Source organism: Lygodium microphyllum, chromosome 5 (assembly GCF_053477565.2).
Source record: "Lygodium microphyllum isolate KBCC chromosome 5, Lygodium_microphyllum_v1.1.10, whole genome shotgun sequence".
Lineage (NCBI taxonomy): Eukaryota > Viridiplantae > Streptophyta > Polypodiopsida > Schizaeales > Lygodiaceae > Lygodium > Lygodium microphyllum.
Window position 1 is genome coordinate 94,709,716 of NC_141139.1, and position 12,913 is coordinate 94,722,628.

The window sequence follows — 12,913 nt, forward strand, 5'->3', positions numbered from 1 at the left end:
ATTTGTCACGATCTAAAGTAGACACTCTCAATTCTATATGAGTGGGTCTTCAAGGGATATCATTTGACCAAGAGAGGCAAGCTCACGTCTCATGTCATCCATCTTTGTGATGTGCTCCTTCATAGAGGAGGGATCATCAAGACTGAGCATCCGCAATTTCATCTCAAGGGAAATCTTGTGGGCAAATGTCTTGTGCTGATACAAAGACTCAAGAGTCTTCCACACTTCCACGGTGGTCTTCAACTTAAGAACATGCACAAGGATAGAATCTTGCAAACTCATAAAGAGAACGGATCAGGCTCGAGAGTTGAGTCGATTCCATGAATTTTTTAAAAGTGAAATATAGATATAATTGTAGGCTCAAGGCTGCCCAACCACCACCATCTCTCATGAGAGCAAGACTGTTAGAGAGCGTCGTTCTCCAAGATGGGATCCTGAATGCAGCAAATCATAGATGTCAATATTGAAATCTGATGTAGACCACTCTAGCAGCATTCTTGATGAAGAGGACTGTCCCACAGAGCGATCCTGAGAGGATAAATGATGAAAGAGGGCTGAAGATAGCTGGCAGCAGGCTGGAACAAAAAAAACAGTAGCTACTATGGCCAGAATGCTGAAAAGCAGCAGTGTGCAGCTTGGCAACAGCCACATAGCCATAAAATGTCAAGGACAGCAGCTGGTATCAAAATGCAGCAAGTGCTTATGGCTGCAGATGAAAACACGGCATGCTACAATCGCTAGAGATGTACGTAACACCAGCTTATCATGCAGGAGTAAACACGGCCACTGTGAGAGCTCGAGATGTAGGTGAAAGTTCACGGAGATATTGCAGCAGCCTAGACAGCAGCAAAAAAGAGAAGGATGATGATGAGCAAAGAGATAGAAGCTGGCAACATGTGTAAAGACAGCAAGGTGATGGAGGAGAGCAAGCACTAAAGGTAGAGTCAAGAATAAAGGGATGAAGTGATAGTGCACACTAAGTCCTGTTGTTTCTTGTTAAGCCATGAAATGCATGAACGGCCCAAAAAGAAAGTGTCCACTAGTAGACTGTCAAGTGTCTAAGTCACCAATCCAATCTAAATCATGTCCACTAGTAGACTGTCAAGTGTCTAAGTCACCAATCCAATCTAAATCATTGTAAGCCTATAGTTGCAATTCTCCCTTCGGTAAAAAAATAATGTATATGTTTGAGTACCTTGCAAATAGCGAAAGATCCACTTAACAACTTGCCAATGTACTATCCGTGGGCTATGCATCCAACCATAATTTGCAGCCACACACACCTCATTGTACTCGTGGGAGATGCAAGAACAAATATCTCCCCATAATCTATGCCTTTCTTCTAAGCATGCGACTAAACGTGCCTTATACCTGTCGATGATGCCATCAACTTTGCACTTGAGTTTAAAAACCCATTTTGTGCCAATAGCTTTCTTGCCAAGAGGCAACTCATTAAGATTGCAAGTATGGTTAGTGGCAATAGAGTCCAACTCTTCTAGCATGGCTTGTAACCAATGTCTATCTTGCTATGCTTCATCAAAAGAAGTAGGCTCACTCCGATGCTTCTTCGAGTTTTGAAGCACCTTCATGGCAAAATTCTACAAAAACATATTTACAAGTTCCATTTTATCCTATCTTCATTAGATTATTACATCAAATGTTCTTGTTTCTTTACCTTGGATTGTACTAGTTCCTGTGTGTCCTTGAAAGTTACACTTCATCCCACTCTATCCACCCTTTCATATGCTTGAGTCTATTTCTTTGGACCACATGCTTTGTCCAAGAAAACCACCTAGAGTAGAACCTAGGTCTGATCCACATTCTAAATGTGTGTTTGTACATAGTGCATAATTCCTTCCCCTATTGTGTTTCTTGTGAGAGTGAGTTTTTTCTTTCTTTTCTATCATGCATACGTATACACACTCCAAATACTTTCATGGAAGCAAAGTAGCTCAACATAGTCTCATTAAGCTTTGTGTTATCACAATGAGACCTAACAGCCCTCCCTCCTTGTCTCTTCCTGAGCAATGCAGCTCAACAAATTACTGTAACATCAGCTGGGCGCTTTAATTAAGTGGTATAAACTTAAGCTTTGCAAAAAGGAATACTTAATCAGATTACTGGCCAAGTGTCTTGGACGCAAAATCACTTCATAATCATCACTCATCAACATAGGTTTTACGGTCTGTAGTTACTACTAAAACATGCCATACATATGCCTAGTACTTATTAAGCAGGAAATTTAGTCAAGTGTCTAGATGGCATGATTATTACGATTGAGAAACCATAGATTCTTCTTTTCTTTCACTGACCTCTTTGTGATCTTCAAGGAAACTCTCTAGATGATTCACTATTGCAACTTGTTCTGTAGAATCACAAACTCTGAAGTAGAATATATTTGACAAGAAAAACTCTGGATCATACGAGTTCCCCAAACTTTTAGAGCCAAATGCATCAGCATCGTGCAAATGCCTGCTGCAAGCTTCCGCCATCTGTGATGCACGCTCTACCATAAAGCTTCCTTCTGTGTCTGTTTCAGTGACAGATAGTCTCTAATTTACCACTCCAATTCAAATTGTTGCACATACAAGATTCTGAAATAAATATGCATCAAGCAAGATCAAGGCAACACCAATATAGACAGCACATCCACCAGTTCCATCAACTTCTGTAGGAATCTGTACATTGATGGCTAGCTGAATCCTGTAACAATAAACACTGCACAGTTATTTTCCCACAAACAAGCAGAAAAGAAAGCTGTACATTTCCAAAAAGCCTTACCCAAGTTGTGTTTTACCAATACCAGGAGCACCACCTGTTTGGTAGCATGCCATTATCAGGCTCATTAAGTCCCAAAAAACTCAGGTTTACTAAACTGGAAAATCATGACATGCTAATTACTTAGAATGCCAAAGTCTATATTTGTGACCGACAGTGGAAATGCTGACAAAAATGAGAAGTCTTAGAGTTGGGTGATTTGGCTTACAGATTTCAGTAACTTCTTTCATACTTATTCCCCCACCAAAAAGTGAATCTAATTCTTCAGAAGATGTAGTAATTCGTTTTTTGACCCTTTCATAGGAAAGCAGATCCCAAGCTGTTTTTGCGGCTATAATTCAGCAATCAAAATAATAAATTAGGTACAAAAATGTGCATGCCGCACTCACCTGCCTGACTACTCACTGCAACTCAACCAACAGTAAATAACCAAATTCTATTGTAAGTTGTGAACACCAATCAGATTCTGTAAGCAGCAAACATTACATCCAAATCTCCCATTTCAATTTAAAATTCACAACTTTTTGACAAAATCAATAAAATAACATTTAAAACAGTATAGCGAATATGATAGAGGGACAGTGAGGCAGGTATAAGAGCACAACACCCGATGCAAGCAACAATGGAACATGCACGAGATGAGATAAAAGAACAAGAGGTGCCTCTCATGATATAGGAAAACTCTAGACCAAACCCCAAAAGTGACCAAACACCCAAAAAATGAAGCTTACTTCAGATCTAGTGTTGATCTTACCAAATCTCTAAAAAGATTTCATTATTCGATGTGATGCATGTGGAAGCAACATTGGTGTAAACCATCTCCTCTTGTGGTCCTCTCATACCCCCCCATCCCTTTTAGAGGGGAACAATCTTGGAAATGCAGCTGTGGATTCCTTGATCCTTCTTATTTTACAAGGGGGGTTTCTAGGATCATAGTTAATGAGGAAATTACACATTCGATAAGCTGGAAAAGGCTTACTTTGGATCTAGTGTTGCACTTGCCAAATCTCCAAAAAGCTTTCATTGTTCAATGTGATGTATATAGAAGCAGCATTGGTGCAAACCATCTCCTCTTGGTGGTCCCCTCATACCTCCCCATCCCTTTCAAAGGGGAATGATCTTGGAAATGAGGCTATGGATTCCCAGATCCTTCTTATTTCATAGGGGGATTCCCAAGATCGTGAAGAGCTTCTTCAAAGGTTGCACTCTTCATCAGGCCTTTCTTTCATGCAACAGCCTCTTTCCTTCATCATTGAGCCATCATCCCTTGAAATGGGGTACAATATCGTTTCCCAAGTCGACATGCTTTGTAGATACCTTGAGATAGCTTCAGGCTCAAAAGACCCTCAACCATCTAACAACACAACTCATAAAGAGAGTCATATCCAAGATGTTCTAAGTGAAAATGCCAAAGGCACTCAGTGTCTGTAGGCTCCCGTGCAATGGCTAAAGCATAGAAGAGATGGAAGTTTGGAACTCAAAACTCTTAGCTATTGACTAGGAAAGAAATCGGGTCATGTGGTATAGGGCATTAGACTATGCCTTCCGCAAGCAATCACTAAACCAGTCTAAGTTAAGGACCTCGACCATGGTCTCGCTGTAAAGAAGACTACAAATAACAACCAGCAAAGCTGCTCAACAAATAACCCTGTTAGTTGTAAGGTAGGTAGAAAAGCCTGCCCGAAAAAATATATGCAAAGAATAAAAAAACCTGCATATTTGGAAGAATAAAAATATACGGAGATGTGTAAAAAAGAATTCTAGCCCCTATAAAAATAGAAAAGGAAAGAAAGAAAAATCCTTGAGCAGTTATGCATCACCTTGCGAAGGCTTGGTAGATTCCTAGGGAGAACGAGACAAGACCTGGGACCGATGCCCTGTCTTCCTAGGGGTGGTATCTACCCGAAAAAATCAAACTAAGAGAAGGTTGAAGCAAAAATAAAAGTGAGTGGAAGATGAAAAGGAAAAATGATTAAGCGTCGCCTCGCGAGGGCTTGGTGGGTTCTTGGATACCGAGACAAGAATTTGTATTCCATGCCAGTTTCCACATTAAAATGGCCAGTCCTTTGTGAAGCTTCTGTCCTTTCTGCAAAAACATTAGATAGGTATACTAAATCTAAAGGAAAAAACTCAAATTTACATTAAAGTTATTGTCGAGCCCGATACATGAGAATGAGGTCATATTCGACTCTTGAAATCTCATACGGTCTTTGGACTCTAGGATAGTCCGAAGTCTCTCTAGCCATGTCAAAAGATGGTGGGGCAAGTTGTGTGGCCCACTCCTACTCATTTCTCGATGGATTTGACTCGAGAGAATGTAGAGATGATGTCATATTCAAAGTCATCTTGCCCTTCTGTTGTTCCTACTTCTTGCAAAGGGCTTTCAAATCAAAGGCCTAGGTTTCTTTGAAGAGATCCTAGCTCTAACACCATGTAAAGAAATACCCTATTGCAAAAACAAAAATACAATCGTACAACAAAGCACAAACTAAACAAAACCACAATTAGGGTTAGGGTAACTCAGAGACAATGAACACAATGAAGAGTCTAAAATAAATGAATCTAAATAATACAATGCTTATACAGCAAACATGCTATGTAATGAAGAAATCCTGTATCTTGAACTCTCATGTCTAGAGGATTGAGGTAGAGGCAATGAGCTGGAGAGTGTGTGGTATTCTAATGGATCTTGAAACACAACAAGACAACCTCCGAAGACATCTACAGCAGTAAATGCAACAATATGGATACTGGAACAATAACAAACACGCAAAGGAGAAATAAAGTCTGCAAACGCAGCCTACAGATGATGTAGAATTGTCTTGCGGCAAAAGCAAGATGAAAACATAGCCGTCTAGTGGGTGTGCATGGACTGATGGCAACAAAACATCCCCAAACACAAATTTGGGAATCCCAACGAGTGCAGCAATAGCAAACACAACCTGTAGGCTGGTCGCCAAGCTGAAACCCAGCCTCTGGAGGAGTTGGCGGCCAACTAACAACGACAACTGTGGGTGTAGGCGACATCGAAGGGCTGGAAACATGTGTCGAATGCGTATAGGCAATGTTAGGCAGCTTCGGCTAAGATATCCTCCGTGAACGGGGTGTGGGCAACGGGACTAGATCACTTGAAACCTGCAAAAACAAGATTAAATTGAATGGGAGGGCAGGCTATCTATTTATAGAAACTTTGGGGCCTCCCATATTAGGATTTGCATGTGGGACACTAAAACTCTCTCGATTTGCTCCCAATTCAAAAGAATTGTAAAAATTCATTAATTAACTTGAATTTTGGAACTATTTAATAAAAGATAATGGCAATTTACCTCAATAGTCATGTGTCTTTCTAGCCATCTCTTGCTTGTGAGTCTTAATCTCAGTTGGATGAGGACATTAGAAGCATTAACACAGCATATATCTATCAATTTATTTATCCAAGACACTTTAGGTGAAGATCCTTTTGCATTTCCCACTAGGCAACCTTTATTCCCTCATTTTGAGCAAGCATTTATTGCGACATGGCAAGGCAAATTTTATTTGGTAGTCGAGCAAAATTTATTGCATTGGCGACATTTTTTATATGTCCAAACTATATTGATGCAAGTCGTCCTGATTAGGTCAGTCAATTTTATTATTCTTGGCTATGTGTTTACTGCCCTCCACACACTTTTGTTAGCAATATGGTCGGCTCATGTGTCAATCTAGGCTGAGCTAAGCATTACAGTGATAGTTAGGCATTTTTTTAATGGTTTGTATGATGCTTATTTAGGCATTTTATGTTGGCCAACCAGCATTAAATGCTAGCTGGCATGCTGCCATTTATGGCACTATTTTGGCCTATTTATTCGGGGCTGCCCTCCTCAATCAGTCATTCATCACCTCAGGTACTGTTGGAGAGAGGGATCTCGTGCCAGTGCTCATGAAGCGAGTGATTCATTGTTGCACGCAGTCGTCACGTGTTTCGTATACGGATTCCATTTCCCGAGCATTCTTTTGACTTCTCTTCTTTGCAATGTTCTTCTGTGTTTTCTCTTTCTCTCTCTTTTGTCTTGTGTTCAACAGTTTATTTCAGCATCTCTTTATGCTTCTATTGCTACATCCACTTTTGAAATGATATCAGATTTCAGGATCTCCGCTCTTGATGCTATGTTCTACTAATTACAAGTCTTCCCCTATTGATCGTTAACTTTTCCTAACTGCTGCAAGCTCTTTACAGCTTGACAACAGCTGTTTGCTGCCAATCGCACTATTTCCCACCTTCTACAAGCTGCATTTTCAATTTCTGCATTATTTTATTACTAATCAATCTGTGTTTTGCCACACAGCTGCTACATTTACTGCATTTGATGCCTTTGCAGGCTGGGTAAGAGCACTTTCCAGCTCTTGACAATGTCTGTTGGCTGTAATCCATCTTTTTTCTTTGTTTTGGCAATCATTTTTGTAATCACCTTGTGTACACTATGTGTGAACTGTGTTTAGTGCAGTCTGTGCTATTGGTTTGGTTTCCTCTCTCCTTTCCTTTTTCTCTTCCTATCCTCTCTAGATGGCTCCTCCCTACTATTCTACTAATGACAAATTACATGGTCCTAATTACCTAAGATAGAGAGCTATTTTGAAAGTATGGTTTGTGTAGAAGCAGTTATGGTACATTGTATCTAGAGCTTGTGAGTGTCCTCAGCATCCTACTCCTCTTCCAAAACTGATTTTGACGAGGACGACTATGAAGAAGCTATGCTCACATGGGATACTGATGATGCCCGTGCCTATTCTGCTCTTCTTTGCTACATCTCTAAAGATGTCCTTTCAACTGTCACCTCTTGCTGAACTTCTCCAGCAATTTAGGCAAAGCTTCAGATGTTGTACAAGGCTCCTTCACCTATGCATGCCATTATCCTTTATGGGCAGCTCCAATAGATAAAGTTTGATTAGAAGGATACTATTCTATCCTTCGTACTTCGTGCCACACAGGTACAGGATCAGCTTCGATACACAGTCTACCCTTCTAAGGGCTCACCTTATAGGGACTATGCTCTACAAGCTCCCTCCGGAGTTTAATGGAGTAGTCAATGCTTTGAGGGCTCAAACATCACTGATACTCGTAAGTTTTCTATATATATCCTCAATGCTACTTGAGCATGAGAGGTCTTTGCAATTACAAGGAAGGCTTCCATCGCAATTTGGTGGCTCCGATGAGGCCTTTACGGCTTCAGAGAGGAGTGACAAGAAAAAAAAGTTGAAGGCCTAGTATTATCACTATGGTAAGAGAGGACATTTATGCAAGGATTTCAAAGATTTAGCAACTTCGAGAAAGAAGAAGCAAGATACGGACTCCTCCATTGAGTCATCCTCTTTCTCACACTTCGACTTGGATCCTCTATCCCAAGCCAAGACTAAGGTGCAAAAAGAATCCTCTTCTTCAAACCGAGGGAAGGACTTGGCAACCCCTCCTGCTTTCTAGTGCAAGTGATGCAATCATCCCTCACAAGCCTCCAGTGCTAGAAAGGAAGTGTGAGAGGGTGGTGAGGTGAGGCAGTTGAGCCTTCTCTATACAAGTATACATGTGTATAGGTTTAACAGAGGGACATCCTTGACACATCGACTGAAATCTAGCAGGTTCAAATCCTGGTGTTTGGATTAACATCTAGGTTCATGATGGGCTATTCTTTGATAGAGAGCAAGATTGGCTCCCAATCCGAGCTCACATACGGATTCCATTTCCCAAGCATTCTTCTAAGTTCTCTTCTTTGCAACGTTCTTCTATGTTTTCTCTTTCTTTCTCTTATATATTATGTTTAGTAGTTTAATTCAGCATCTGTTTATGCTTCCATTGCTGCATCCACTTCTCACAACTTCATCGTCAATCAATCATTGTGCCAACCCTCCATCTTTTCTACACTACATGTTCTTATTTATTTCCACTAACACTCACAAAGATATGATAGAGTGAGAGGGAGATGTATCTTTCTTAACAATAGTATATTCAAGAGTTGCTTGAAGCTTTTGGAATAATAGCTTGTAATCCGATTTTCTTTCCTATGGATCCAAATTGAAAAGTGATAGCTTATGGAGATACAAAGGTTGCGAATGCTTTCAATTATCAGAGGCTTGTTGATCCTTTGATATGGCTTCTTTATGTAAGGATAAATCTATGCTTTTCAATTGGTCTTCTTGTAGGGTTTATAAGTGAGTCCAAGAAAGCTCATTGGTAGACAACTATGAGTTCTTTATGTTCCTTAAGAGCATACCAAATCATGGCTTGTTATTCCCAACATGTACAAGTAATTTCAACATGGTATTGCATGATTGGACCAATTCCATTTGGGCAAGAGATATCGACCATTGACAATTGACTATACACTATTGTTTCTTATAGGATTCAATCATTGTATGATAGAATAACAAGAAGCAATCTATGGTGGCCCTTTCTTCTACAAAGTGTAAGAGTATCAAGTAGTATCCATACCACATGTAAGGCTAATCAATTAGCTATTGAGTTTGTTTCCTTTGTAATTACTAGATATCTAGAAAAGTGCATTATAGCTAGCCATTGATGAGTGCTTACACATTATGGTGGACTCACATTGTGGGTTAGAGAAAAGATAGTATACACTTCCATCTCTATCATCTAATTGGACGCTTGTGACTTAACACGAGCGTTTAAAGGTTAGACTCATACACATAAAGGATCAATGCCTTGAAGTATAGATCTGCTAAAATAGATAGTTACAGTCAAGAAGATGGCATAATCATGAAAAGTTTGTACAATATGCATATGTAGATTGAAAGTTTAGAATGCACATATAGTTGCATGTAAAACTCAAATGAGGATTTTAGAGTTATTTTTATAATGTACTTGGAAAAAAATTTCATATGATACCAATATTGAGGAGTTCCTAAATTTTTAAAAATTCCTAAATGTTAGGTCTCTAAATGTTAGAAATCTCGAATTGGCCTAAAAATGCTAGTCCTAAAAAACAGGGACAACATTCTAAAAATAGTAAGTTTGTGTTCTAGCAATGCTTTCAAAAGAAAGTCTATAGAGAAGAGGCAACCATATAAATGCATTATTGATTAAAAATAGAGAAAGTCTGATTTTTCCTCTTCCAACTCTCATTTTGTAACAAATATATCATTAGTTAATGCGTGTATGCATATTCATTCTTTCCATGATCTTATGAGAGTGAGAAATACTTCTTCTCACTCCAGAGTGACTAAGCTCATTCCCTATGCAACTTGGGTTGAGCAAAAATACATTCCTTTGCTGGGAGGCAAGGGAATTGGTTTCCATCCCTCAACTTGTCTCCTTTTTTTTGTATCCCATATAATTCTTTTGAATGATTGTCATATTCAGCTTTAAGTATTTATTTTTTTTATTTTCTTCAGCTTTCAAGTCTCAAAAGTGAACATTATAATTATGAGCATACTATATTGTTTAGCAGTTTACATAGGTGAGCTTTGGCTGTCCTCAAATTCATGCTACTATCATCCTGTGCCATAGTTAAAGTTGTGTTATTTCATGCACAAACCAAACGTACACAAATCCAATATCATTATATGTAAAGATATTGGACTAAACAATCAAAGTGAAGTATAGTAAGATAAAGGATAATTTGATAAAACTCTTCACCAAAGCTCCTCCTCAAGCCACATTATATCTACCTTGAGATCTCTTAGTCTCATGACTTGTCTCAGATTTGAGACCGGGTGTTAGAATATCACCTTCTATACAAGAAAGCAAACCAAACAACACACAAGCAAGTCAAACAGGTCAAGCAAAGCACACGCAACAATTGGACAATTTGCACACCATTTAAACAAGTTGGACAACAAGTAGGCTTGTTTTGGCAAGTTGGCCTAGTTACATTCTTAGCCTAAAATTTGATTTCATTGACAAAAACAGCACATGAGAGTTATGTGGCATGCCCACATGCAAGTATGCCACAAGCACAAAGTGGATCTATAGGGTCAAATACAAATCAAATGGTAGCATTGATTACTACAAAGTAAGGCTTGTTACCAAAGGTATGTCCAACAACATGGGATTGACTATGACAAGAGCTTTGCTCCAACTTTATGTATTACTACTATACATAAGGCCATTGATTAATAGCAATTTGAATGGCATGTGCACTAATTGGATGTAAAGAATGCCTTTTTGAATGGCAAGTTACATGAAGAGGCTCATGCAACACAACCTCCATGTTTTGTTTAAAAAGGATCAAAGGACAACGTGTCATTTACATCATAAGGTCTTGTATGTTTGGGATGTATATAAGAAGATCCATGCTCACTTGCTTGCTCCTAGTTTTTGCACTCACCAATAGAGAGAGCACTATATATTTGCAAGGATGGTGAGCATTTGTTATTCCTTAATCTTTATGAGGATGAAATACTACATAGTAGGCCGGACAAGTCAATTTGCAACCTTGAAGGCTGATTTGCTGCGATATTTTCACCTCACTAATGTCAATACACCGCACTATTATCTTTGCATTCAGTTTGCTTAAATAAAGGGGGGACTTGTGATCCATCGATCCAAGCATGTTGGAGAATTACTTCAAGTTTTTTAGATGGCGAATGTAAGTCCCCCTCTCTATATACATTAAGAAAAGACAAATTCAAACTTGAGGATGTAGGGAGACCATTTGATACCTCTCTTTATCAGCAAGTTGTTGGATGCTTATTATACATGTATTGCACATGACCAAATATTCAATAGGGTGCCTCCCGATAGATACATTTTATGCATAGCCCTGACACAAAGCATCGGTAAGCATCCAAACATTGATATCTCAGACACTCAAACCTTGGCACTCTCTCATACTAGAGGATGCCGTTTGAACTTGCATGACTTTACAAATAGTGACTGGCCACTAGAGTGTCCACCAACGGAAATAGCTTCATGCTTGGGGATTCGTGTAATACTTGGCTCGGCAAGAAACGGACAAGGATGGACACATTCAACTTTGAAGTTGAGTTATGGCAACTTTCACTACTGAATAGGAGTGTGTATAGCTCAAACACACGATGGTTGATCTATATGTGGAACAACCATCACCCAATCCCACACTAATAATCAAAGCTTTGGGGCAATTGAAAGAAATCTATCGTTTCATGCTCACACAAAGTACATTGAGGTGCATTATCACCATATCAAGAAAAGGGTCCATGGTAGAGAGATTAACCCTACATGAGACAAGGAGGTAGATGTGTTTACAAAAGCTCTTTTGAGATTGAAGTCTCCCATGAAGCTTTATGCTTGATACCATTTGGGGATCAATTTGCCATACTCTGAACATGTTCACATCATTCCTGTAAGGGGTTTGTTACACTTACCATGTTCTTCTTGTTGTTCTGGTGTGAACACTACCTAAGGATCGTCTAGCACTTTCAACCCAACGTCAATTCCAGTAGTAAGGCATGTCAATGATGCGTTTTTTGATGGAAAAAGGTACTGGATGAAATAGTACTGAGACATGCCATGATATCATGGCGTGCTATACATATTTTCTAACTGTTTAAGACAAGTGCAACAGGAGTTGTAGAAAGCCAATTCTCATTGTATATCAGTAGTAAGACGTGCCAATGATGTGTTTTCATCTTGGCAAAGGTGCGAATAACACCTCTGAGCCGTGGAGTTAGCTTCTCACCATTTAAGATGGAATTCGGAGAGGCTTCTAGGACGCCCAAGGTCTTAAGAATACGCAGAGCTTCCTCTTGAGGTACTTGGATGTCTGATAAAGCCATTAAAGAAATATTAGCAGAGGGACTGAAAGGGGAGAGAGAGAGAGAGAGAGAGAGAGACCTCGAGCGAGGGCAGAAGGGGAGGTGTTGTGGAGGGAGGCGATGTTGCGATAGCCAGCGGCAGCGAGTCTCGATCTCAGAGACAACGGGAAGGGCCAAGCCGCGTTGGTCTCCATGGGCTTTTGGGGGGAATTCGGAATCAAATTATGTTTCATTTCTCCATTTTATAATTATAACTACTGGACTAGACTAGACTAGACTAGACTAGACTAGTAGTGCTCCACGCTATGGCCTCCGCTCTCCGCTGGGGCTCAATCGAATGTTAGGGAGCCAATCGCGCAACAGGTGCCAAAAAGCAAACACCTTGAGATTAGAGATGTTATCAAAAAAA

The 12,913-nt window shown here is 39.6% G+C and overlaps 1 protein-coding gene across 5 annotated transcripts in view; it reads right to left on the reverse strand.

Annotated features, from left to right (window-relative positions):
* RAD51C (RAS associated with diabetes protein 51C) overlaps nt 1-12,707 on the reverse strand; it is a 67,752-nt gene extending 55,045 nt beyond the window's left edge. For 4 of the 5 annotated variants that reach the window (XM_087678158.1, XM_087678157.1, XM_087678159.1 and 1 more), the window contains exons 1-6: nt 12,584-12,707; nt 12,429-12,512; nt 2,987-3,109; nt 2,782-2,815; nt 2,633-2,703; nt 2,313-2,530 (exon numbers count right to left, since the gene is read on the reverse strand). In XM_087678158.1, the coding sequence (XP_087534284.1) occupies nt 2,313-2,530; nt 2,633-2,703; nt 2,782-2,815; nt 2,987-3,109; nt 12,429-12,512; nt 12,584-12,698 (645 nt within the window). In that variant the 5' untranslated portion in view covers nt 12,699-12,707. Of the gene's footprint in view, nt 1-2,312; nt 2,531-2,632; nt 2,704-2,781; nt 2,816-2,986; nt 3,110-11,430; nt 11,532-12,428; nt 12,513-12,583 lie in introns of those variants that run through there. The other variant, XM_087678161.1, reaches the window with a different exon arrangement.
* Nucleotides 12,708-12,913: the final 206 nt, after the last annotated feature.